Here is a 27,430-nt window from a genome sequence, read left to right as displayed (position 1 = left end):
TTTAAAAAGGGGGGGTGCTATACAGTTATTATTTTATTTATTTAGATAAAATGTTACCAACAAGTAATAAAACGTTCTAAATTGGTGAATATCCACTAAAACAAACTAAAAGTAACGTCCAATAAACGCCAAATCTATCAGAACTTTTTTTTTAAAGCTGAGTGGAGAGAGCTGCCTAAAGTTTATTATAATAACGTGGGGGAAATTAATAAATGTATGAAAATAGTCGAAGCTTTTCGTTGCGGAACATTTGTTGTGCAAGAGTGTGGGGACTCCTTTCATTGTTGCACCAGCTGGTGTCACCGGGAAATGTGGCCTGAACACATCGGCAGATAGAAGAAGAATCCGCAGCGTATAAACCAACCAACCTGATATGGACGACGAATTTGTGTTTTATCGGGAGCTGCCGAAGGTGGTAGGTGAAGGACACAAAGGGGGGGTGAATACTTTAAAAAGGACAAATGTTAAAGTTTTGCTTAAGTGTTAAATATTGAACCGTAGCTTTCGCGTCAGGCGGAAACTTGCAAACGTCAGCCTTTTTTACTCTGTCAACAGGAGCTTCACGCGCACCTGAACGGCTCTGTCAGCTTCCAGACTATGGAGAAGCTCATGAGCCGCAAACCTCACCTGAACATCGAACACAGCATGACGGCGATCGGGAAAGGCCAGCGCAGGACACTGGATGAGTGTGTCTTCATTTACAACTCAACTTGTGAATAGTCTCAAAAAGCACCTTTAAGTCTGAAAAATAATAACAAATAAATCTAAATTATAAAAAATAAAAAGGTGCACTTGTGAAAAATCTAATTCTTTCAAATATTTATTCAGAAACTTTACTTTTTATTCCCAGAATATTTTATTAACTGAGTTAGTTAAAGCTGTTTGACAATCAGCTTAGTGCTGATTTCTACTTTTAAAAAGAAACAAAAAGAAAAAACAAAAGGAGATTTTCTTTCTTTTTTTATTCCTTTGACAAAATATTGATTCATTTAAATTTTTATATGTTTTTATTTTTGCATAAGAAATTCTTCTAATGTTAATGTTTGTGTGAACAAACCTTTGATTTAGTTTGGCAAAAGAAAATCTTAATAAAGAACATTGTATTTTACAATGAAGATTAGTCTGTGCTTTCAATGTTCGATATTTTTTCTAAAGAAAATTAAATTTTGTGTGACCAAAAAAACACATTTTTTTAATGTAAAGTTCCGTATCATCTACCAAATATATATATTTTTTTAACTTTCTTTAAGATTAACAATTTAGAGCATCTAAGCTAAAAGTAATATCATTTTGTCATCATAAAACTTAAAATTGTTCATTTTCTTTTTTAATCTGTTTACATTTTGCTTAATAACCTCTTTAACAACAGCAGGACAACTAGTAAATATGTTTTTTTTTTTAATTTTTTCTTTCATTTTCTAGATGTTTTGAGGTTTTTAAAGTCATTCATAAGTTGGTGGACACAGAGGAGGACATCCTAATGGTGAGGGTGGACTCAGTTGAGCATCTTTTTACCTTAAATCTGTCTATTTGGGTGTCATGCACAGATGTGTCTTCATTGTTCAGGTTTCTAAAGATGTTATCAGGGAGTTTGCAGAGGATGGGGTAAAATATTTAGAACTCAGGAGTACGCCAAGGGAAGAACAGAGGACAGGTACGAGTGTCAACATGAAAGTATTTTAAAGAAAGTATTTTTTAGTTCATGAAGTTCCCTTTCTTTCCAGGTTTAACAAAAAAGAGTTATATCGACACCATTATCAAAGCTATTCACCAATGCAAGAACGAGGGGCTAGACATCGATGTCAGGTATGTCTACTTCATGAACAGCTGAGTGACAGGAGGCTCCACAACACTAAGTGCCTTTTATCTGCAAGGCTTCTGGTGGCAATCGATCGTAGGAATGGGATGGAGGTTGCCATGGAGACGGTGAAGCTGGCTGAAGAATTTATGTTGTCATCCGATGGTTTGGTTGTAGGAATCGACCTTAGTGGAGATCCAACGGTCAGTTCTGCAGTTTTATTAGGTGTTTTTATGTTAAAATAAAACCTTATAGTTCAAATAATTAAAAAACAACTTTTGAAGCAATACATTTCCAAACATTTGTCTTAATAAACAAACAGTTGAATTCTTCTGGATCTAAAATAAACCAGGTGTGATGAGATTTGTTCAGTTTTTGTTTTATCCACATACGCCTTCAAGCAGCCTTCATAAATCAGCATTGTCGTCAAATTTAATGTTCAAGCATATCATGATACTAATAAAGTTTCATTTTAAGGTGGGCCATGGAAAACACTTTCTTCCTGCCTTGGAGCGAGCCAAAAACTGTGGGCTGAAGCTGTCGCTGCACCTCTCAGAAGTATGACCAAACGCATTCTGATACAGTGTGACACACAGTCACTCTCTGCTTTAAATCAAATTCGGTTGCAGGTTCAGTCCCAGCGGGAGGAGTCGGAATTGCTGTTGAACCTCCCTCCCGACAGGATTGGACACGGAACCTTCCTGCATCCTGAGATGGGGGGCTCTCAAAGCCTTGTTGATAAAGTGGTGAAAAACCGCATTCCGCTTGGTAAGAATGTCGAAATAAATAAAAACTAGAGTGCACAGTTAAGTACAAAGCTCATGCTTGTTTTCTTTGTTCTGTAGAACTCTGTCTGACCTCAAATATTAAAGGACAAACCGTGCCAATGTTCTCCCTGCATCATTTCAAGTATTGGTACCAGTTAGGACATCCAACTGTCATTTGTGTGAGTTTGTTTTTATTAAATCAGCAGTGTAAGGTTTTTCAATGCAGCATTCGTCTCAACCCACTTTCTTTCCACCTCCAGACGGATGATAAAGGAGTCTTCTGTACGGACTTGTCTCAGGAATATCAGCTGGTGGCCTCCACCTTTGGACTGAGCCAGAAGGAGATTTGGAAGCTCTCCCAGCAGGCCATAGACTGCATCTTTGCAGAAGACGCTGTGAAGCAGCAGCTCAAAAAGAGGTGGCAGGATCTGCATCCACAGGTATTCAAGTGACCTCCTATAGGTGGAGCGTAAATCCTCACATACCTCAGGTTGAGTTTGAAAGCTGAAAGAATGTTGGTAACTTTTTCAAATTATTTATAGATGAAAAGATCAGAAACAATGTAATAAATGCAGGAAATGTTCTGTAGAAATAAAGGCAAAATTTATTGTGTGACACTGTGGTGTGTTCTTTAGATTCCAAATTTATGACTGGTACTAAATAGTTCTGACAATAAAAAAAAGGTTACATTTCTAGTACTGTCATGCTCTCTTTCCAAATTTCCCTTGTTTCATTTTGCTCTTCTTGAATTTTCCCTGTTTCATTTCCTTCTTTTGGGATTTTCCTTGCTCTGGGACTCCATTGCTTCCAGCTGAGGTCCCTCCTTCCCATTTCCTCTTCTTTTCACTGTAAAATAACATCATTTTTAGCCCAGTTCTACACAATCCCCCCTAAAGCTGTGTTGAGACGCTGTCGCACCTTTTGATGCTGACCATAGCCGTGCCCCCTGCGTTCTTCAGCACCTGATCCCACTCCTCATCATTTCCTCGAATCCTGTACCTGAAATCAGACATAAAAATACAATAAAACTGCTTTAAAAATGTTGATTTAATCAGCTAATACTCACTCTTCCAGGTCCAGGGCTTTTACTTTCTCCAGAGCCTGCTTTTGCTTCTCCTCAAACTCTTTCGCAGCTTCATTCTGTCAGTGGAAAAACATCAACATTAAGACCTGAGCCAGATGTTCTTCAATTAAAAAAATAAATAAAATATCTCCCAATCATAGATTATTGTATTGGATTTAAAAAAAAAATGATGTAAAAAAGTTTTTTTTTTTTTTAAACTGAGGCCATATATTGAGAAAAGTAAACTCAAAATCGCATTTCTGAGTATTTCTTTATACAAAATAGTTGCGATACAGGAGCATGTGGAAAAAAAAGACCACTGGGAACACTTTTACAAAAGATCAAATGATCAGAGTGGAACTTTAATTTATGTTCCGTCTCTCAACTTGACTAAATTTATTTTTTCCATTTGTATCAACATTTTTTTTATCCTTATGGCAAAAAAACCCCAATAATAAACATGGTAAATGTGTAATAAACATTTATACATTCACTGAGTCATGTTCCACCTTCATTTTGCTCCTGAAGCACCAAATGTGTTGAATTAAAAACGTTATTTTTAACTGGTGCTTTTATTGTTGATTTAATGTTTTAGGTTGACATTTTAATCATCTGTCCGGGGACTACAGATGAAAAATAGCCACTACGCGAATTCTGGCACATTGCAGTTTATGCTTTTAATGTGGACTGTCCATGAGAAATAAACCAAAAAAATAAACTACCGTTTATCTTCCAATAGTGGCCGGTCTCTAATAGACACAGATCTCCGATAAACAACAAGTGCTTGTTCTATTAGACGCCAGCCTCTATTAGTAGTCGGACTCCTTTAAGATCTGCCCATATTTCCGTGATCGCAAGGGGGTGGGGCATCTTTGAGCAAAGAAGGAAAGGAGGGCAAGTCTCCAAGAAAATGATTTCAGGAGCACAAATAATCGAATCGTGGCTCGACTGAATCATTACATTCCTATGCTTAAGGCATTAATTTACTGTTCTCATAATTTCAATAAATCCAGAAATGTTCATCTGTTGTTGTTGTCTGTATTTTGTGACTAAACGAACCTATTAGTCATCACCATTCTGTCTGTGATGGAATAAACGCCGGTCTCCAATAGACAGCCATCACTAATTAATGCTGGAGCTACTATTGGAAGAGGTACGCTAAAATAATTAAAAAATAAAATGTTATAGTACAAATGTGTGACTGTATTCTCATACCAGATCTTCATTGAGGCTTCTGACGGTTGGCTCCATGCTGACAGTTTTGGTGGCCACCATCTGTTGTTCGATTGTTTTCTCCTGGATGCTGGTGAACACCTAAAAAATGAAAGAATGATTTAAACGACATGCTATGAAATGGTCTCACTTTTTAAAAATGATTTATTCCTTATGGTAATTGACCTGCACAAACTTTCTGATGATGCGGTTGAACAGGCCCATGAGCTGTGAGCTCGGGAGTTCAATTTCCTTTTCCAGTTGGTCCACAGTCTTGTGCTGCAGTCCAATTCCAAGCAGTAATGCCTTCAGTAAGAACAGTCCCGTTAAAATCTGGAGCAAAATTCTTCAAAATTAATGCAGATTTGGAGATGTGGGGTTGAAGAGAAACCTACACACTGAGCTGCAGACAGGGAGACGTCACCCAGCTGTTTGAGGAAGAACATGCGCGCCAGAGCGGGGATCAGGTCCATGATGAGGTGGTAGTCCACCATGCTCCTGGAGTACAACTCCAGACGTTTCAGGTCATAGGGGGTGAAAGTGGCCTCCAGCTCTGAGAAGCTGAGAGCTGCAGAGATGAATCAGGGAATATATATGTCTATACTTGCTCCAGAATAAAAAAAAAAGAAAAACCCCAAAACATACCAGTGACCTCCTCCTTGGACTTCTTATTTTGCAAAATGCTGAGCGACAAGCTCGGATGGAAGCTGCTGAACTGGTACGAGAGTAGAGACAGGAAGCGCCGGCGGAAATCTGTGACCACCACAAACAAAACCGTTTAAGCAGAGAGCTGCAGGACGGCGCCAACAGGAGGTCAAGAGGTCAGCTTCACCTTTCCAGAAGGCAGACAGCCACTGGCCCTGCTCCGGGGCCTCCTCTGTATTCAGCTCTTTCAGCATCACACAGGAGTGTTCTCCTGTCAGATCATTCTAGAAACAACCAAATGTTTTTTTTTATGGCATTTAAACGGAGCAAAAACATGAGGCTAACACGTTAAAGTAATAGAACTCACAGGTGTTTGCCTTAGATAGACGGGAGTATAGCCCCCTTTTTTCCAGAATCTGGAAAGGTGACAAAAACATTTTTAACACACCTGAAGCTGCAAAAATAATTCCATCTTCAGCTCACCTGAGCAGCTGCGTTGTGAGGCCGTAGGAAACTCCCAGGTAGTCCAGCCTCTCCGCTCTCCTCTCTGAGAGCTTCAGCAGCAGAGGAGGCAGCTCCTTCCGAGGAGTGATCACCTCCTCCAGGAGACTAACAGCCTGCAGAGTCAAGCAGAGGTCCAGTGAGACGTAGCAAACACTAACTCCTAAAAGGTGTTTTCGTCAAAAGACAGCCTCACCTCACTGCTGACGGGGACGATTTCTGTGTTTGAAGAGGCCGCAGATTCATCCATGGTAGGAAACTTGCCCTCATAGTACATCTGCAGCAGCTGGAGTGCTCGGGAGCCGTAGCCCATCTGATGGAGAGTCACACAAGCTGATGACTAACATGAAGTTTGAAGCAGCAGACCAGAGACGCAACGAGCATGTCGTGAGACAGACTCATGCAACGCACCGGACGGAGTAAATTCAGGGTTACTTTCTGTAAGTTGTGTGCAAAAGGTGTGTTCAAATGGTCTAGAAACAAACAAGTGACAAACATCACCACAGCTTTTTTTTTTTTTTTTTTCTAAGTCTTAATTAAACCAAGACTAGTTGATGTGAGGGGAGCTGTTTGTAAACTTCCTAAAGTGAAATTCTCACCCCTTGATAGTCTGGATTGACCGCTATTCGCACCACTCTGCCTCCAGACAGACAGCCAAAGTCTGGATCTTGAAACTAACGGGAAGAGAAGATGACATAATTTCACTTTAGAGCAGCAGCAGGAAAAATTATGTTATTGAAAACTTAATGCCTTAAAGTGAGCACACCTGTTCTGACACAGTCCAGGGAATGAGGTCGCCCGACGCCTTCTTCCCTCTGGACAGGCTGTTGAGAATCGTCTGCCTTGAAATTTCTCCCTCGAGACACACCTGTTAGAAAAAAAAACTTATTGTTTTGCAAATCATAATCTTATGGGTTGTATTTTAAACGTTACCTGCACCACGGCGAGGACTTCCGGTAGCGAGTTCTGAGTGGGAGGAACAGGCGGCAGGAGGCAGAAGAGGTGATGAGCTGGAGCGTCGGACAGCATCTGCAGGTCGTTCGGGGAGTTCTGGAGAAAACAAAACCACCAGTCAGAGGAAAACCTGAACTCTGAGTGTGATGTCAAGTTTGGTCTGTGTGTAGACCGAAGCAATTGTGTCACCTTGTAGTGTGAGGCCACATAGAGAGCCATCAGCCTCTGCAGGAACGCCTCGGAGGCTTTGTGGTAGCAGAACAGCGTGTCTCTGTTTACATAATATCTACAGGGAGGAAGTTAAAGGAAATTTTTTTTAATGGTTTTCTGAGTGGAAAAACAAATGAAAGGATACAAGTCACATGTTTGTGGCAGTGGGCATCCAGAGACAAGTCTGGGAATGTTGAGACAGTCAAGACAGAGCAGCTCGTTCAGCCACTTCTCCACCGGGTCTGCCGGAGCGTACCGGATGGACTCGTGCAGGGAAACCTCGTGGAGGCTGCGTGCTGCGAGGGCAGAAAGACTGGGTCAGGTGATGGACTTGAAGCAGAACCAGCTTGACCCGTCAAAGTCAAAAAGTTAAAAGATTAAATAAAAAAATAAACAAGAAAATAAATACTAATAATTAAAAGAATAACACATTTTAGAAAATTTTATATATTTTATTTAAAAAAAAATCAAAATATATATGTATTTTTTCTATTGAAAAGAGTCCTACCTGCAGCCAGCCTGGCTGTGATGGTGCTCCGGTTCTCTGCTGACATGCTCTGCTGACTGTCTGCACTCTGCTGCCGCAGCTGCTGGATCAACTTGAGAGACAGAGAGCGTCCTGTCCCCTCGTACCTGCACAGACCAAGAACAACCCGTCACACCTGCGGTTGGTATGACCCCAAAAGCCCTCACATTTTTTAATTTATAGCTCACCCGTTGATGGTGGAGGCCATGAAAACTAGATACGGTCCCAGCAGGTTCTTCACCAGAGGGAGAGGGATGGCTGCAGCCTCGTCAATGACCAGCAGCTCCGCCTGACCCAGCTTCACCGCATCCCCTGGGTGGATGTACTGTCGGGGTCACAGAGGACATGTAAGGATGTCACTTCTTTTTGAGACCTCGCTCTGCTCTCATCTACCTGGATGGTCTGTCGATGCTCCTTGAAGATGTTCACCCGCACCACGGCTTTGTTGAACTCTGGATTCAAAGACTGGATGATCTCATAGTCCAGATGCTCCTGCAAAAGGAAGACAGAACTTCGGATGAGAGTCAGTTCCCGCCGACAGGCAGAAGGTCTGGCGTGGTTTCTACCTGATACTGCAGAGCGTCAAAACCTTTGAAGATGAATTCGAACATGGTGTGGAGGTTGTCTGGGCTTGGAGAGGTCACGAAGATGTTGGAGTAGCTGAACAAGAAGAGACAGGTTTGTACAAACAATGTTAAATGTGAATCTAAAGATCAAAAAAACAAACTTGTGTACCCGAAGGCCACAGCTCCAGCGACAGACAGCCCCATCGCAGCAGACTTTCCTCGACCTCGAGCGGCAGTCAGAGCCACGGTGCTCCTCAGGGTTTTCTCGGACACGGCTTCAATAAACTTCAGCACCGCCTTCGCCTAGAGGACGACACGCTTTTTAAAATGACAACTTACTCCTCCTGAAGCAAAATCCCATTCAATATTATCTCCATACTCATAAAGCCCTCTGTAATCAGATTATCAGCACATCTGCTGTTAGAATTGACCTGATCCATAGTCCTGCAGCAGTCCACGAGAACCCCGACAGGCTGAGTGTCCTGAAGAGACTCCTTCAGATCTTTCAGCTCCTGCTCTCGAGGAGACAAACCGTCCTCCTGGAGAAGAGAAGATGACGGACGGTCAACACCTAACAACCTTTGTCTAAACAGTGGTGCAAAAACATCAAAAGATAAACTGAAATATTAACAAGTTTGATTATTTTCTTTGTATTTACACACAAAATTTTCTGCTATGAAAGTCAAAGATTATTGCAGTAAAGTTTAAGCAGTGAGTAAAAGAGAGTGTTTCCCACCTGAAAGTCAATTATGAGTGTGCTAAAAAACAACAACAAGAGACTCCAAAAAAATGCAGATCTAAAGTGAATATTTCAGAATTCCCTTGGAGTTAAATCATATAAGAATTCCAAAGCATAAATAAGCATTAAACCATTTTTTGTTTCTGTTTCTCCAAATAACTTGTTAAAACAAAGAGATTTGCTCAACTTCAGGTCATTTAAACCAATGAAACAGCAAAACAAAAAAAAAATCACAAATACAATTATATTATTTTATCATCTATCTTCCCCTTCATTAACTAATATTAGTTTCCATGGTAACACTTATACCTGAGTCTTCGGGGGAACTGGTTTGATGTTTGCCATGTGGCTGGAGACTGGAAGGATGTTGAGCTGGTCGTCAATGACAACGCAGTTTTTACAGGATGAAAGTGAAAGTATAAATCTGGAAAACAAATACATATATATAAATTTTTTTTCCAGAGCTGAAAGTATTCTGCTCAAAAATGGTAAAAATAAAATAATAATAATAAAAAAAAACGAACCTCTCGTTGAACCTGCCCACCACGTCTTGGTGAGCCTCGGTTCTGTATCGGGCGTGCACATCCTACAAGAAAAGACAGGAACTAAGATAATCTATAAAACAACCAGAAGATGGAGGGGGAAGATGATCCCAGCTTACCATGGTCATGGTGTAAAGCTGCTTGAGAGATTTCATGGTTCGGAGCAGAATAACGATGATACCACCTCCTTCTACTGTTTCGATTGTTCGTGCCAAGAGATTGGGAGTGAGAGCTTCAAAGTCCTGAGTGGAAGAAATTAAAAACGGTGTGAAAAGGCTTCTCTATTAAAATTTGGTGAAGATCACGAAGAAAGGAATCTTTGGGATCAACAAAAAGCTGCTGCATTCTCAAAGCTATAGAGATGGTAGACCTCCTCACCTGTAGGACACACATGCCATAGGTGTTTCCGAGGATCTTGTGTGTCTCGTTATAGTAACAGTAGCGGATGTTAGTGGCAGCAATGAAGAGCTCAAACGGGTCGTCTTGATTCAGATTCAGGGTGCCAGTCTTGATCTTCTTCTGCAGCTGTCTCATTCGCTTTTTCCGGTTGCTGTTTCACACATATAAAGATCCATCAACACTTGATCTCCACCTGCTAACACCTGTCTGGATGGAGTCTCTACATACCTGCTAAAGCCCAACTCTTTCTTGTAGCACCAAAGCACTGAGGGTCGAGCTCTGACAGCAGCTTTAGACAGCATGTGATGCAGGATCACGACCTGGATCAAAGGAAAACAACGACTCAATATGGAGAAAGCCGCTAATGTAGGTGAGTCTGACTAAACGAATTGAGATGATTGACCTGATCTCTACCACGATCTCCGACAACCACAAACATGGTTCTGTGCTGCAAAGCGACCCCATTTTCGATCTGGACCCGGATCCGATTGTCCACCTTCTTGCGGACTGTCGCCATGGTCGCAGCGCTGCAGAGAAAAATCATTTAACGCACATCATTTAGAGATGCAGAAAAGCTAGCTAAATAACTTCAGGTAATCTGTCTGCAAGCGAAAACAACAAAACCGGATAAAAAACTAAACAGTACTCCGATTACCTTCTGTTTAAACTCGCTTTGTTTGTCTGGACCAAATATGACAGAAAACTCAACAACTGAAGTAAATAAAAAAAACACGCTGTTGATAAACTCACGTGGAGACAACAGTTCATGAAGGACCCAATGATGACGTCAGAACTAAGCGACATTTTCTCAAACGAACTCCGTCGTGGTGCGGTTTAAAAAAAGATCTCAAACTGATTGATTTAGACTTTCCGTGATGGCAGATTAATACTTTAAATGGAAAAATAAAAAATACATAAAAAAAATAAAAATAAAACAATCAAGACGCCGGCTGTGAACCTGCAGGCAAAATGACACTCCAGACCACCAGAGGGCAGTAAGTAAACTTCAAGTGGCAATAAGCTTTTTTACATTTCCTGATTTCAAAAAAACTAAATTTAACACTATTTAATTTATTTATTGACCCAAATTAGATTTCACATATTAATCTATTTCCCTCAGTACGAACAAAAAGCAAATAAAACATGAAATTTTGCTCAACTTTATAATTTAAGATCATCAAAAAATTTTAATAGGTTTCCAGTTCTGAAAATAAACCAGATTATTTTTTTTACTGAAGTGTTGTGTACTATAAGAAACGTGAAAATCCACTTTAAAATGTCATATCATATAATTAAATTAAAAATTCAAGTAAAAAGCTATGAAATTATTAAAGTACACAAAATAACCATAGCTGGTGGGGTTTAGTCTTTGTTGCTGGAAAAATGGGAGTTTTTGGACAAAATAAATTTGAATAAATGAAGTAATTAAATATTACATTCATTTATGTGAAGTTTTTGAGTGAATTTAGTATTTTATCTAATTTGATATGCAATTATTAATCATTATTTATTTTTTTAACAATAACATTAAATGGAAAATGCTTAAAACATTCAAAAATAGCTTTCTAATTGACACTGAACGTTTTGTCCTCTCTACAGCCAAGAAGTAGGCCTATAAGAGTGATAGTTTTTGAGTTTCCTAAACAAACAAATTCAAAGGACTTTCAGAACTTTCTAATTTCATATTTTATTCAACTCAGAAAAAGATTTGTCCCAAAATAAGTTGACGTTGGATTAAAAACTTATATTTATGGACATAGACAAGCAGATTTATTTTATTTTGTATAACACAGTTTGCTCTTCTCATTTAAAACTTAAAAATTATTTACTTTGCATGTTTCCTGCAAATTAAATATTCTGGATATGACACAAATTAGGTTAAATTGAACAGCAAATTTCACCACACAACCTTATAGTAAAATTCACAAGTGAGGATTTAAAAAACTTAGACAAGGAAAATAAACAGAAAGTTTTGTCCAAAGCAAAGTTTTTGCAATTTTGCTCAGTATAGGTCAATCGATTTTTTTTTAAATAGCTTTGTTTAAAAACAATCTAACCAGTTATATACTGGTGTGATACATGTGCCCTGAAGGATTGAGGTCGTATTTTCCCCACAGCAGCATCGTGCAATGAGATGCATTTAACATGCAAGATCACAGTATTTCAGTTTAGCTGTTACTCTCAGATATGTCAGATAAAGTTTAGATTTCCTGCACTAAAGTTAACCTGAACCACATGAATGTTAAATGTAAACAAACGCAGAACTATCAAGGCCGCAGATTCACGGTGAGAAACACAAATGAACAAACTTATCCTGGCTGGATGCATCTGTGAAGAACAGCGTGATTTAAGAGCAAGAGTATGCAACACAACTTTATTGAAACTCTTGAAGCAACATCAATTTACAAACGAGGAAATGAGAATTCTTGGAACAAAAGTGATCCGTCTTTTTAACCAAAATGACAAAACTGAGAAACGGGAACGGCTCCCATCATTTGGACCAGCAGTGGCAAGTGAAATAAAAGAATTGATAAAATCCGTCAAAACACATGGCTTTTGTAAATCAAAGACCAGATCTACGGTCCACCTTGTGTTTTAAAGTCTGGATGATTTTTTTTTCAAAATATCAAAGCAGACATTCTTTTGATTCATAAAAGAAAACGGAGGAAATGCCACCAATGATGTACGATAAAAAACACCAAAAGTGAGCCGGGGTCAATGCAGTATTGAATTTTAGTTTTCAGTGTGGTGCAAATTATTCAGTCAGTCATTAAGGAAGGCCAGCTCAGGATCTCATAGCTTGAGTGCTGCCTCTTGACATTCCTCTGGGTCCCTGGCCCGTCCCCCGCTTGTAGTTCTGTTGGTAACCATCCTAAAGAAACCACAAAAGGTAAAGAAACATTATAGAAACCGAGTGGACACACTTTAAAATATATATATATTTTTTTCTCCATACCCTCTGATAATTCCCGTTTGAGTAATCCCGGGGTGTGCTGAACTGAGTCTGTCCGTATCCAGAGTTTGGACTGTTGGCAAAAGGCGGGCGATAGCCGTCATAACCGCCTGCAGAAAGCAAAGTATGTATATTTAGACTGATTCTGCATCCAACACTTGAATACTTTAGTAGATCTCTCCGCATAGTTTCAAAACAAGTTTATTTTAAGGTAAAAGAAAAAAGTTTTTAACATCAAATCCTAAAGATGCTTAATGTATGAAATCTGTGATAATCCGCCTTTTTAGTCAAAAATTTCATTGCTACTTCTCTTTATCACTAAAACAATTGTTCCAATCAGTTAAGAACGTAAACTTTAATCTTCTAGCAGAGTAAAAGTTCATGAGCTCTTCGGTTTGAGCTCACCCCTGAATCCGTTGGAAGAGCCTCTGTAGCCGTTGATCAGGCCCCTGGCGTTGCGTGGTCCACCTCGAGGCATGCCTCTGCTGTTGTAGAAAGACTGAGTCTGTCGTCCAAAGCCTGGGCCCTGCTGGACCGGCTGCTGATGACCTGCAGACTGATCTTGGGAATGAAAGGCACCAACTGCTGAGGAAAAACACACCACCACAAACACAACACGGCTTTATTTTTGGTAAATCCGGAACCACTGTCCGACAGTACTACAAGTTCTACCGGAAACAAGTAAAAACACAAGTGGGTTGTGCAAATACAAGGCAGCTCTGCAGTTTATGGAAGCGTATTGTATTCAATTAAAATACATAAATAAATACACCAGACTGACAATACTGTAGCATGTACATATTGTGGCTTTTGAACTTATTATTGGAGGTCATTTTATAGTTTCATGAACAGATTAGGTTAGTCTCCAACCTGTTTGTAGTACTTTGCTTTTGTAGTACTTATAAATATGAGCACGAGGAATACAGGGGAAAAATTAACACAAAAACCTCTTCAAATAGCATCCTTTTTTAAAAAAAAGAATGAATACAATACTATTTCATAGTTTTCTGTGTAGACAAAAAAACACAAGTATTGCAGTTTTTTTTATTTTATTTTTTTTACAGTTTTCCTTGATTCATCCGTGCACTAGAATTAATTGTGTTTTTTAAAAACACACTTCAGCAAATGTGGTTATACTAAATCTAAAAATGGATAAAAGAAAAAAGAAATAAGATTTTTCAATGTTATTCAAACTTAAGAGTCGGGATGTCAAAGTTAAGTACTTATAAAAATAAAAACCAGTAAATGTTGTAAACTTTTACAGTTTGGAGAAATCATTTTAGCTTTTCCACTTCTATCAGTAAAAACTAGAGATGTCAAGCGATTGAAAAAAAATATTCAGATTAATCACACTTTTGGATTGTGATTAATCTTATGATCTTATGACATTAAGTGGCTTTTAAACAAAAAAGGCAAGAAAAAAAATGTTCCTTCCTTTTTATGGTCTGAAATTTTTAATTTCATAAAGTGTAAACTCGGATGTCCCTAAAGTGTAATTTGTGCAAGATAAGCAGAACTGTAAAGATTTTCATGTCTGCAGTATTACTGAAAAAAAAATCCCCCAAAAGGATAAAAACTGAAAAAATAATACAAACAAAGCACTAAATAGCCCAATGAGGCAAATTTTCTTTGTGATTTGGGGCTATATCAATAAAATTGAATTGAAAAATTTAAATATGGGTTAAAAATGTATTTTTTTTTTGTAAGTGACCATGGGGTGAAAAAAACAGATGAAGTGAAATTAAGGAACATCGTGGAAGTCTTGTGAAGCAGAAAACAGAAATGTGATTAATTTAATAAATATGAACGTGCAACATTTTTTGATTAATTACATGCGTTAACACATTGAGTTTGACAGCCCTAGTAAAAACTGAAACTATAACCCTTAAAGAGTTGTATATGCATGTAACATATGATTGTACGAAAACCGAAAACGGCCTAACTTTTTTTTTTTTTGGATCGTTTTCTCGTGATAACGAGATAATATGTCGTTATCACGAGAAAACAAACTTTGTTTTCCCAAGAAAACAAAGTCTCTCGAGAAAACACAGGGGTTTACCTGTGCAACACAAGAAAACTTTGTTTTCTCGTGATAAGCCTGATTGACAGATCACAGCGCCGACAAGAATCTGCGCATGATACGTTCAATGAACTCCGGACATTAGCCGGACATGCCCCAAAAAGCCACTCGGTACAACTCAACCTGCTACTATGCATTTGTCCTTTTTTATGCAATCCTTAAGCAAACAAAGCAGTTTTCAGAAAAAAATTATCAATCGATTATTTATGGATCAGTGCTGATGTTCGACGTTTTCTCTGATAAACTGCTTTGTTTTGCTGCTGATGTCCGGATCTCAGCGAACACACCATGCAGACGCTCAGCAGCCCTGAATTCTGTCAATGTTTGTTCGGAGCTTTTTGGGGAAACTAAGTGAGTGGCTGGTGCATGAGACTGTATTAAGACATTTAAAGAGCATACATTCAATAATAAATAAAAAATTGACTAAAAACAACGTTTGTGGAGTGTTTTCAATTAGTTGAAGTGTCGGTGTCTGAGAGCTAGAGGGAGACGCTTTATTCTCCGTTCTTGATTATCTCATTATAACGAGAAAACGAACTTTGTTTTCTCGTTATAACAAGATAGTGGATCTTGTTATAACGAGAAAACGATTAAAACAAAAAAAAAGAAAGACAGGCTGTTTTCGGCTTCCGTATGATTGCATATGCATTACAATAATCCAATTTACCAACCTAAATATTTAAAATAAAACCTATTAAATAAAAGATGCTGTAGATTCATTGTTTAGAGTTTGAAAGGAGTGCAAGTTTGTGACTGATCGAAGTAATAAAAAAGGAGGTTATCTTTACACCACACAAATGTAAAAAGTGTATTCTATGAAACAATTCTTTTTTTGGACATTTTACACCAAACAATAAAAAACCCACAAAAAAGATGAATATAAATGAAAAAACAAAAGTACAAAAAGTTTGTGAAATTGAAAATGAAGTAAATTGTGTATTTGGTTCTTTACTCTCAGGTCAGAGTAAGGAACTAAAGTTTGTTTAATGTTACTGCAGTCAGCTTCTTTACCCAGAAAGCACTGCAAAGCAAATAGTGCTGATCATAATGTGAAGACATGGAAACATTATGGTTGTTATTCTTTCCAAACAAATGAAGTATGAAGCTCTGCTCACCGGACTGAAGTGTTTCTGACGGCATCTCTGCCTGCTCCGCCGGATGCTGCGGCTGACTGCTGAAGGCCTGGTTGTAACTGGTTTGGTACTGGTTGGCATGGTTCAGAGCTTCTGCCTCATTGGCTGGTGGGACTGGAGCGTTGAGGTTGAACACCTGGGGAACAGAGAAACATTTGAGCTGCTTCACCTGAAACCCAGAAAATAATCTATCCCTGATTGTGTCACCTTAATAGAATTAACATCTGAATCTTTGGCTGAACTGCCCTTAACTTTTGCAATTTCGTTAGTGACATAAAGCCGAAATTCCTCTAAACTAAAGCGGATGCAAAAATATTCTCTACGTAAAATCAGGCTTTTGAGTCCCTTTAAAAACAGATGAGTGTTTGCTGCAGACAGAAACACAAATAGCGTTGGAGCAGACCGCCGCTGCCAATCAGATCAGCCTTTACGCTTCATATGAGACTTCCTCTGAGGAGCAGGAAGTGAGCGCCATCAGTCTTACTGTTTGCATGGACTGGAATGGAGCTGCGTTGACATTGATGCCGCTGCTGTGTGGAGGTTTGGAAACAGGCGGGAAGCCCTGCGTCTGGGAGGCAGGGGGGAGAGCTGTAGAGGGGGGAGGCTGCTCTGTCGACAACGACATGGAAGTCTGTTGAAGGAGCACAAGCGTTTATGTTAACTTCACTTACACTCAGGAAAGGATTCATCAGTTTTCTCAGATTTCTTCAGTCAGGTTTACCTGGATGGGGTCCATAGACTCGGGTGAGAGTCGAGGCTCTTGCACGTGTGAGCTCTGATACATGGGTGGGGGGGTTGGAGAGACGATGGGCACCTGTGATTAGAAACAGAATATTTTTACACTGAAATAACTGAAAAGAATTGACTGATCCGATGAAACCACTCACTTGTGTGGGCTCAGGTTGTACAGGAACAGAGTTTGATTGTGATAGCCGGGATTCAGGATGAACTGAAACGATGGAACGATGAATTCTAAATAATGAGTTTGAGCTGGTTTTATCAGTCTGCTGAAACTTACCTGGAGGACAAACCATCTGTGGAGCTTCCATGTTCTGAGCGGGTTTCATAGGCTGCGCTGACACAATGGCTGGGTCAATGGGCTGTCCATCATACTCCAACATGGAGTCCTGACAGCAGAAGGGTTCAGCACAGCGGAACGCAAAGCAGAGCAAACTTTTGCTTCCCGGGAGTTCCACCTCACCTGCATGAAGTTGTAGGGTCCTTGCATTTGAGCCATGAGGTCTTGCACCACTTGCTTCCTGACCAGGGGGTCACTGGGCGGAACGGGAGACGACAAGTTTATGGGGTGGGTTTCAAGAGCGACAGGGGGGACTGCAGGCTGTAAAGGCGGCTGCTGCTGCTGCGGCTGCAAAGCACCAACAACCTGAAAACCAAAGAGAGCCAGTATTTACACTCAGCAGTAGATTCTGAGGAGGCTTTGTAGAGATGCACTTCTGATACAGCAGACACCAGTCGATCATATGTTTGCACAAAAGACCGAGACGCTGTATATTGTAAGAATTTCAACACACACACACAAAAGAGAAACGACACACAAAGTATGTTTTTTTTTCTAGTAAAGTTCATCTTTTCAGGAGCTCTTCTGGTATTTTAAGCTCCACCCACTGATAGCCACAAAACCTTAACCAGACGTCTCCAACCTGAGGCTCCGGAGCCACAAGTGGCTCTTTGACCTCTCAATTGTAAGTCTCTAGTTAAAGAAAAATACAATGTTTTTAATTTTCAGACTACAAGGCACATCTAGCAAAACTAAACAGAACCTCTATACAACTCATTCACCAACAGATAAAGCACACATCGCTCCACGAGGCTTCTGACTGTAGTACCCATAATGCTCCAATGTATCATCCAGTAGTGTGGCTGACCTGAACCAGATTTCTTTATGTGGGAGTGAAATTTTCATACATTTGAGGCTTTGAATTTGAGGAATACTAGAGCAGATCTTTGTGTGTTTATGTCGCTCTAAAACAAAAAACAAGTGTGTAACCATAGACATGACAATCCAGTTCCTCATACCGCAATAACCTCAAAGATGGAAGTGCAACGTAAAATGCAACGTAATGGAAGGAGTTGTTTCATCTGCAAACCTCTGTTTCCCTGGTCCATTCACCCGCCGGCTCCTTCTCACTCCCACTGTAAGCCCCGTCTATGATGAACTGTCTGTTTACAAACTGAAGAGAAACATAATAAGGGAGAGTCACAAGAACAGAAACATCTTTGCTTATTTACTTTTATTGTATTGATTCTCTTACAGTAGAGCTCAGATGCTTTAGACTAAAAGTGCTGAGTAAGCAAAGTACAGACTTACATATTACACTCACACAACACAAAGACACACAGATGCATTTAAAGGGTAACCAATAGAACAGTTGGAGGCTGACTCCATTCTCAGCCCAGGTTTGGAAAATGCCAAAAACGGGGCGGGGCTAGTGCAGCCGGACTGAGCAGCGGAGGTGTGGCTTGGATCTATGATTGACTGATAGGTTAGCTTTATGAAGCTGTGACACTAGAAAGTGCAGTTCTTGCACTACTTATAGCTTAGATTTCAGAGATGGTTAAGCTTTAATTCGAGCCATGTTTTGTGAAAATCGGTTAAAAAATGAGGGAGCTAGCCCCATTTTTCTGCATGTCTTACATTGAAACAGCAGCGTTCTATTGATGCGATGCAACGAATAGCAATGGCACCTGTGTGTGCACGTCTCTTTCTCAGCGAATAGGCAAAGTCCAATCCAGTAATATATATAAATGCTCAAGACGCTGCTTTTGCAAAGCTGACGGCGCAGCTGAGGGTTTGCAAGCCCGAAGAAGACCTGTGTCAGAGAGTGGTAAAATGCCGCTAGCATTGTAGCTCATAAATGCTAACATATTGAACAAACAATCCAGAGTGAAATATTCATTGCAAATCCATCACCAGGACAGAGTTTGCTGGGTATAATGCCAATGGCAGTCAACCTCTGTTTCCCAACCTCCAAGTCTACTGGAAAGTCGTGTAAATCAGTAGATTTTTGACAAGTGAAGGCAACACACCTGGCTACGAGTCATGCTAAAGCTAACACAACGACAATCGACCGCTACAGAATCAAAGATGGGCGGGGCTTTTCTACTGGAGCTGCAGAGCATGATGACGTGAAACTTCTGGGACTTACACCAGTTGACCAATCACAAAATTCAACTGCAACCCCTCGTTTCAACCGGTAGGGGGCAGCATACAGGCGGTTTTTGACTATATTTTCAGGAATTAAACACGTTTATTTTAATTTGGCAAAAACCAACAGACAGCACTTTTAAAGCCCCATTTATAGAGGTCAACAGACCAAAAAAGTTGATTTAGTGTTTGGGTACCCTTTAATAAAAACATGATAAACAGAATTCTACATCAATCAGTAAATACACTTTTATAACTGGGCTGTAAAGGTCAAGAACTGGGAACTTTAATCACCTCGACACAATGATGTAAACAACAACAACAAACAAAAGCAGAAAATCTTGGCCTTGAGGGACAGCATCCGATTTCTTTTCCAACTATAACTGCACTTTTATGTTCTAATTGGTTGGATCCACCTGATGCAGTCAATCAACAAAAGACACAGAGCTGCAACCTTTGGTTATCCACGCCATCGACTCAGTAATTTCTCAGAATTATTTGAGTTTTTTTAATTAACACTTGGAAATAAATCAACCAATTGACTTTCATATTTCAAGGTTTAGATGTTTTTATCAGTTTGATCCAAAAATGACAAATGTCTTAACACCTTTGAACCCTGAACTTTGTAGGATTTGTTGTGTTAGTTCGAGGATCTTAAAAATAAATATCAGTCTAGTTTAAACAGTCATACAAACGCTTTACATCTAAAAAAAGAAAGATCCAAATTACTGATGATTCTATAATACCGCACAGACATGAAACAACAGTCTGCAGAAACTCCTCTGCTCTTACCTCTGCTGTTTCCACTGCGAGAGGTTCTGTAAACTCCTCAATGACTTCCGCTTCTGTAAAGACAGAAGGATATTTCAGTTCATCCTTGATTTTTTTTTCCCCCAATTCTCACATTCGAAATGCAGACCTGCAACAATGATCTGTTCTTCTGCTTCTGAGGCTTCAGTTTCAGTCACTGCTGCTGTGGTTGTGACTGGCTCTTCCTCCAACACCTCCTCCTCCTCCTCCTCCTCACACAGTCCGTTTTGGTGGGATGGGATTCGGTCAAAATAGCCGCTCAGCAGAACCTGGTCCAAAGTCTCCTTTAGTGCTTTGTCTGAGGAGACATTTTCAACGTTTAGTGAAAAAGATCCACCTTAAAGGAGACACATTAATAATGACATTGACAGGAGCGCAGAGGAAGAGGACTGGACTTTATGAGACAATCCTTTACCTAGAGCTGATTGTAAACTAAAATATAAACAAATAAAAACTGCATTCAGTTAAAAATGTAGAGGTTTAAGTAACTCTCCAAATACTAGAATAACTAAACAGTTTTAAAGTGGCCAAACTCAGACTGACTTCAGCACCAAGACATCACAGCTTTAGAAATTGGACACTGCCTGAAATCAGTGTGAAAGTCTGTTGGTTCGGATCAAGTACTGAAAAATCCATTTGGTCTGAATTCTGACTGGCAAAGATTCATGTTTTGGACCAAACCTTGTAAATAAAACCACGTGACTAAACATCTCTCAGTCCTTGGCCAGCAGTTACAAGGGCGGGTCAAAACAAAAAGAGAAAAATTGAGGTGCTCCACTCTGTAAATCCTTGCCAGGACTTTTCATTTATTCAGACTTTTTATTTCGCTGATTGCTTTTGATTGTCTGTATGAAGGCCAGGTTCAACACTTTTTTCTGCTACTTTGGTACATCGGAGGAATACTGCAAGACGGTTACTAGGGACGCTACAGCTAAGAAGATATGATAATAAGTGTTTGTGGCATATAGACTGTCAGGAAAACAATGAGAAGCAATGTGTTTCATGTTAAAAGTTTTTTAATGTGTCCAAATTCATCTGACTACATTTCAATGAGTTGTCATGTCTTATCGTTGTGGTGTTATGGCTTTGTTTTTAAGAGAATTGTTAAAAAAACTAAATTAAGAAGTCGTCATGAGAGCCAATTGGAAACAAACTGAAACCACCTCCAAAGATGGGTCCGAGAGCGGTTCCTGGTCCAGGATTCAGACTGAAACTTGGTTCCGCATTATCAGAGGAAAGGAACTTTGGGTCATTTTAAGGGGACAAAATAGGTCCAGTCTGAATACACCCTGAGATTCTCAACATGAAATATCACGTTTGTTGTAGGGCTGTAACAAGTATCCAAATACTTGAATATTTGCAATCTGTTCCTTGAAATACGAGTGCAATTAACTGCTGCATGTGAGATTGCTGATCTGTGATTTTGATAAAGCCATTAGAGTGCGTTAACTTCCAAGTAGTGTGATTAACCTAGAATGGAGAATCATGTTAGATTTTATATGCATAAAATAAACAAAATGAATGCATTCATGTCACTGGAAGTGAATCAAACTTTTAAGTAAAGTTTCAGTGAAGCTTCTTAATTTCAAAGTAAAAGTGTTTTTTGTAGATGACAAAGAGTGAAGTTCAGTTTACTGAAATAAGATGAGGGAAAATGGTTTTAAATATATTTAAAAAATAATACATAGATTTGAATGAAAAATAGAACAAAAATATGATAAAAATGAATTAAGGAATACAGTATTATGAAAATCTTATGAAGAATTTCCTCTAAAGTTATTACTGCTTTTTTATGTGTTGTTTTGATTTCATTTACTTTGAGAAGGAAAATTGGAAAACAATGTCAGGATTTGCTAAATGATCCAAAAAAACAGCAATGTTTGTTTTTATTTACTGCAGAAGTTAACAGAAAAACTTTTTGAGAGTGACATTGTTTAAAGCGAAAATTACCGTATATTTAATTTCTTTAAAATTCTTTAAGTAGGGCTGCACGGTGGCGCAGTGGTTAGCGCTCTTGCCTCACAGCAAGAAGGCCCCAGTCCAAATACCAGCTGGGGGATCTGAAACAGAACCACCAACAGGGACCTTTCTGTGTAGAGTTTGCATGTTCTCCCCGTGCATGCGTGGGTTTTCTCCAGGGACTTTGGTTTCCCCCCACTGTCCAATAAACATGCTTCATAGGTTCATTGGTGACTCTAAATTGCCCCTAGATGTGAAATGAGTGTGATGTGGGTGTGTGATTGAGGCAGACTGGCGATCTGTCCATGGTGAACCCTGGCTTCACTCATCAGTAGCCGGGTTAGGCTCCGGGACCCCCGCGACCCCGAAAGGGACAAAGCAGCCAAGAAGATGAATGAAGGAAAATTATTTGTTTTATCTGTCATGTCTTGTAAATTCCAATTTCCTGTTCTAAATGATGGTAGTAATGATGGTTTTAAAATGCATACCATTTCCATTCATTCAGTAAAAAGGCATCCAGACCATTCAGACAGTTAGATTCAGATTTGGTTTGATTTGTGAATCGATCTTGACTAATGAATTGAATTGCCGTCCAAGTAACAATCCACAGTCCTAGTTTGCCATAACATGACTCAGTCATTTTGTTTCGATCCAGCTTCAACAGGTCTTCAGTTCACGTCATCAGAACGGAGCCTCCTAATGAGGCAGGTCAGCCGGTGCCACGGCGAGGAACTGGGTCATCAGCTTCCTGGTTTTGGCTTCACAGGTCTGGCCGGAGGAACCAAAGGTGACAACACCTCTGGCACGCTGCCACTCTGCTGAGTCAGGATTAGCCTGCAGCTCTCAGCCCCCCCCACCCGCCCGCCCCGAGCAAAATGCAGCACTGCGAAGCAGCCTGAGGACAGATTGCTGAGAATGCACTATGCCAATGTCCCGAACCCTGATTATTCACATCACAGCACCTCACACATGCTACACTACCAGAATACAAAGCACATGTTACATTAACATATTAAAACTAGCTAATGGCTACAGTAGTTTGACAAAAAGCCATTGTTTGGAGCGTTCAAATCTCTTAAAAGTTTGAGATCAATTATTTTCAGCTCCTTTCAGTGGTGCTAAGGTTTCAGAAGATGCAGGCAGAGCACCGATTCTGACGGAGAGTCAAAGCACCCATTTGAAAAGGCAGTTTGGGATTAATATCACTTGTGAATGTTTGTGTTTTATACATATTTTGTTCTACACAGCTTTTTAAATAGTTAATAAAAGACACAAAAATGTAAGAAGTATTCCACATGGAACAGAAAATACACTTACACGTTGTTCCAACAATGGGTTTGTCCTTTCCTTCCAGTAGGTCCCAGAGGTGCACAGATGCATCGTCGTACTGGTCAGTTAACCTGCAAGAGTCCAGATCAAGTGTCAGGATATGCAACAGAAAAAAACACAAAAAAAAAAGATTTATCACTGTTTATTGAGGAATAAAAGTCAAACGAACCTCACGTTTGGATCACGTTCTGGTCCCACCAACTTGTAGAACTCATCAAAAGCTGCCAGGTCTTCGTCGGTCATCAGAGGTGAGCTGCAGACTCCCTGTTTCAGGTCCTGCCGCACAGCGCTGTCACCCAGCCGGTCCAAGAGAAACTGGACTTCCAGAACCGTCTTGAGTTTCCTCTGCTCCGCCTCTTCTCGCACCAACTGCTCCCTCCGCGCAGACTTCTTCACCACCTTCTGGATCTGACCGTGAAGCACACAAACCACAAGACGTTAGATTGGAAAAAGGTCAAGATGGCTGCATCTGCCCAACATTTTCAAGTGATGCATAACAACAACTGATCTTTTTGTTGTTCGATTAAAGTTAAATAGTTTGAATAAAAGCAATTTTTAGTCACTATTGTATAATTTTTCAGATTTCATTTGAAAATACCGATAAAAATATCAAACAACCACATACCGCACACAATATTATCAGGTTAGAAGACAGAATGAAGTAAAAGTTGGAGAATTACTTGAATTGTTGAGGAAAAAAAGTTATAAAATTAATAGTTTTCAGCTACACTTTTTTTTTTACAATTATTAGACAACAACCTCCCAGTGTAACAAATAATCTAAATGCTGAAATAAATCCCATCCAGTTCTTCTAGTAAAACATATATTTTTAGATATTTCCCCCAAAATTATGCTGCTTTGTGCTCAAACAAGCTTGAATAAATACAGTTAAAAGATTAATTTCTAATCTTGAAACAAGCAAAACTAACCTTAAGTGTAAAATTTAATGATCCAGTATGTTTCATTTTCACAAACTTCTATTCATTTCTCTGGTCTTCTAGAAGACACACCTCACTTTATACACATTATTAATGTTTATAAAGTTCAAACTTGGATCAAGTTGAACACGTGACTGTGTCAGAATGCACTAGGCAGCCATTGAACAGAGCCACATGGCTCATTGAAATGTAATCTTTTTTTCTTTAATCCCCTAATTGACAGTTTGAAAGAGCTTTTTTCTGATCAGTGTCTTCCTTACATCTTGTCCCAGAGTAATAAAGGTCTTCTGCAACTCTCGAGCAAATTCCAAGTTGTTCGTTATTTCCTGGTATTTAGCAAGGGCCTCCTAAACAGATGAAAATTAAAAGATCAAGAATTACATTGATGCAAAAAATTTTAAAGCATATATATGGGAAAATCTATGACATCAGGACACCCACCAGCTGGTCCTGGTTCAGACCGTCTCCTTTATTTTTCTTGACTCTGTAATCATCCAATTTGCCCTGGAATAATATAGAAATAAATGAAACAAACAATTAGATATTATAAAGGCATTCTTTCATTAAACTATTCAACATGCAAGGATGCCAAACAGTCATAAAGAAAAAAGGCTTACCTTTTTTTTCTCCATGTTGCGGACTTTTTTGTCAATGATGCACAGCACCTGCTTCAAGACTTCTGACTGTCCACCCTGTGCAAAACTGCCCATTAAGCCTGGAGCGGATCCCACCTCTGGGCTGGCAGATTGCACCGGGGTATTTGCATTTGTTGCTGAGGGCATCTAGAAGTTAAAACACATAAACAAAATATATCGAAATGATAAAGTCAGGTGTCATGTGAGCATAAAAATATGCCACAAAACAAAAGAATCAAAATCTGTACAAAACAACAAAGAAAAGTGCAAGAAGATTAAAGTATTTCCAAACACCACTTTGGATTCTGTTCCATTACATTTTTTCCATAAAACTTCTGAATGTGGAAATATTTTAAAGATTTTGTTTTATTACTACACAACTTCTAACTTTCTATTGCCTCCATTTAGGAAAAACAGCATGTGGCATTTTAACTATCAGTTTCACTTTTGCAGAATCTTCAAGACCAAACTCTAATTTAAAAACATGATAACAACACTTTTGCCTTGTAATCTCTACAGCCACATAGGTGTTCTTTACTGAAATAATCCGGAACTATTAGTCATATTATCAACAATCAGATCATCTATAGATTTTAATAAACATAAATCATCAATGACGTAGGATTTCTTTCTAGGCATATCTCAAAGACGTGTCAAACGACTAAACCATCAAAGGAGGTTTTCTACCTGACTAACAAGTTTTAAAGATCGTGTGCTTGTTACAGAGGTAGACATTGTTATTCAAAAGCATTCACATTAGTAACAGATGCGTTAGCTGATTGGAACAGATTGTAACGCAGCCAGGAAGTGCTTATCTATACTGCAGGTGCATTTTCTAGAAAATCTGGATTTTCATCCAGTTTCGTAACACAAGTTTTCCATTCAGATACTATCGGAAGGCCCCAAAACAACTGCAATACACACCTAAAACTTTAACACCAACTGTGACTAAACTAATAAATTAGATTTCCGTTTAAATTGACTAAAATGTGATACTTGTATTTTCTTGATGGTTTGTTTTTGTTATTAGCTCTTGGTGGTCTGAGCCGGTGTTTCTTGGAGTTCAGGAGTAGGGCCATGGCCGAACTAGTTAGCACCCACCACTGACTTAGCATTTTCGCGCACTGCTAGCAGCAGGTCTGATAACGCGTGCGAACTTGTAGCCAAGCAGGAACCCTGTTTTCGCGGCGCCCCTAACTTTTATTCACCCACCTTGCAGTTATATAAATCCACAGGGGAGCTTGATGGAGAAATGTATAAAAAGGCCAAGTTGTATTTTTTTGTTGTGTTGCTTTATTTTCTCTTTAACTCTGGTGTGGGATCCGCCCCGCCGGCCTCACCGACAACTGAGACGGCTCGAAAGACGGAGAAATTCTTTATAAAGGCGATGGTCCTTTTTTAGCTGTCTAAGTTTTGCCTTAACATTTTAACAAAAATAATTTACAAACAATTAGATAAATCGGTTATTTTAGAAAAAAATATGTTATTAAATGTTCTAAAAAAATAATTTCTAAATTATGAAAATCAAATAAATAGCAAATATACGTTTGAGGTAAACGTTTATGTTAAGGCATAATTTTGAACAGCCTTTTTGTAAAAAATGCCCTATCATAAGATGTTATTCTACAACAGACGCATGCGCATTTTTAGCACGATGCTTGGTGTAAAACAACTTTCTCTGAGCAGCACATGAATGGACATTTCTGACATAAAAAAATAAGTTACAAATTCAGTTTAAAAACGTACTAAACATATATTAAATTCACTTTAATAAAGGAACATATATTGTGATGATATAATGTTGTAATAATAATAATAATAATAATAATAATAATAATACATCTAGGAGATGAAATGAAATAATGTCTAATGTTTATGCTTGTCCAAACTGGATCATTAGCTTTTTTCCCCTCTTATTAAAACTGAAATTTATAGTAGCCTTAGTTTATGTTTGAAACTTTTTTTGGTAGGAATGACCATTTTAATTTATATATCAATGTAGCTATTAAAGAATATCTTGCAGCCAACCAACATCCACACTGGTTAATAGTTAGTAGTAATTTCCTGTTTGCTTGTGCAGCAACTCTCATCTAGAAGTTTCTGCAGTCAGAAGTGCAAGTCCTACTTTTTAAAAGTTCTTGATTCCTACCACTAGGTGGCGGTAAAAGTCCAGAATACTTCAAACAGCAAAACGTGACTTTTTTTTGTCAAAGTTTAAATAAGTAGCACCATCCAATTTCAGTAAATGTGGATAATTTTTTTTTAAATGTATGAAATAATTATTATCCTTAATATTTTAAGGTTATCATTGACAGAAAATTACTGGATTTTCAACAGTCTAGCATCCTAATTTTTGTATTTAAAAAAAAGGATTAATAGCCAAAGGTTCGCATGCGTGAGTTGTTGATATTCCTTCAGTTTTAAAAGCAGTAAACTTCTGTTTAAAACCAAGTTTAATCAGCTCTCTTGTTTTTGCCGAACACAGGAAGCCGTTAACTTGGCCGC

General features: G+C 39.0%; 3 protein-coding genes and 1 long non-coding RNA gene across 6 annotated transcripts; 2 read left to right on the top strand and 2 right to left on the bottom strand.

Annotated features, from left to right (window-relative positions):
• The first annotated feature begins 240 nt into the window (after positions 1-240).
• adal (adenosine deaminase-like) lies at positions 241-3,180 on the top strand. Its single transcript, XM_024282814.2, has 10 exons — positions 241-415; positions 556-686; positions 1,423-1,483; positions 1,567-1,654; positions 1,725-1,806; positions 1,875-2,001; positions 2,276-2,356; positions 2,428-2,566; positions 2,644-2,744; positions 2,826-3,180. The coding sequence occupies exons 1-10, from the start codon at positions 374-376 to the stop codon at positions 3,015-3,017; spliced, it is 1,044 nt and encodes a 347-aa protein (XP_024138582.1). The 5' UTR covers positions 241-373; the 3' UTR covers positions 3,018-3,180.
• nat10 (N-acetyltransferase 10) lies at positions 3,150-10,904 on the bottom strand. Of its 2 annotated transcripts, none has more exons than XM_024282807.2 (29): positions 10,578-10,904; positions 10,326-10,449; positions 10,151-10,242; positions 9,902-10,073; positions 9,643-9,765; positions 9,506-9,567; positions 9,291-9,405; positions 8,674-8,781; positions 8,412-8,545; positions 8,243-8,336; positions 8,070-8,168; positions 7,865-8,001; positions 7,659-7,783; positions 7,296-7,446; positions 7,130-7,226; positions 6,920-7,036; positions 6,753-6,854; positions 6,586-6,660; positions 6,183-6,299; positions 5,969-6,102; positions 5,853-5,901; positions 5,673-5,769; positions 5,486-5,593; positions 5,236-5,408; positions 5,027-5,146; positions 4,844-4,942; positions 3,632-3,705; positions 3,484-3,564; positions 3,150-3,411 (listed from the first exon to the last, which is right to left on the bottom strand). In XM_024282807.2, the coding sequence occupies exons 1-29, from the start codon at positions 10,724-10,726 to the stop codon at positions 3,267-3,269; spliced, it is 3,273 nt and encodes a 1,090-aa protein (XP_024138575.2). In that variant the 5' UTR covers positions 10,727-10,904; the 3' UTR covers positions 3,150-3,266. The 2 variants fall into 2 exon arrangements, with proteins under 2 accessions (XP_024138575.2, XP_024138576.1); XM_024282808.2 differs by having other exon boundaries at positions 10,673-10,904.
• LOC118598849 lies at positions 10,779-23,922 on the top strand. Its single transcript, XR_004948028.1, has 2 exons — positions 10,779-10,917; positions 22,679-23,922. It is a non-coding gene; the product is annotated as an uncharacterized LOC118598849 (long non-coding RNA).
• On the bottom strand, positions 12,269-26,296 carry caprin1b (cell cycle associated protein 1b). 2 transcript variants are annotated; one of them, XM_024282809.2, is made up of 18 exons: positions 26,138-26,296; positions 24,908-25,072; positions 24,732-24,794; positions 24,551-24,637; positions 23,522-23,760; positions 23,341-23,423; positions 20,174-20,362; positions 20,047-20,099; positions 18,197-18,280; positions 17,290-17,472; positions 17,107-17,215; positions 16,976-17,037; positions 16,810-16,902; positions 16,573-16,719; positions 16,071-16,224; positions 13,281-13,460; positions 12,879-12,985; positions 12,269-12,794 (listed from the first exon to the last, which is right to left on the bottom strand). In XM_024282809.2, the coding sequence occupies exons 2-18, from the start codon at positions 25,070-25,072 to the stop codon at positions 12,708-12,710; spliced, it is 2,085 nt and encodes a 694-aa protein (XP_024138577.1). In that variant the 5' UTR covers positions 26,138-26,296; the 3' UTR covers positions 12,269-12,707. The 2 variants fall into 2 exon arrangements, with proteins under 2 accessions (XP_024138577.1, XP_024138578.1); XM_024282810.2 differs by having other exon boundaries at positions 13,281-13,457.
• Positions 26,297-27,430: the final 1,134 nt, after the last annotated feature.

Source organism: Oryzias melastigma, linkage group LG6, assembly GCF_002922805.2.
Source record: "Oryzias melastigma strain HK-1 linkage group LG6, ASM292280v2, whole genome shotgun sequence".
NCBI lineage: Eukaryota > Metazoa > Chordata > Actinopteri > Beloniformes > Adrianichthyidae > Oryzias > Oryzias melastigma.
Note: the sequence above shows the minus strand (reverse complement) of the source record. Positions and strands in the feature narration are given on the sequence as shown.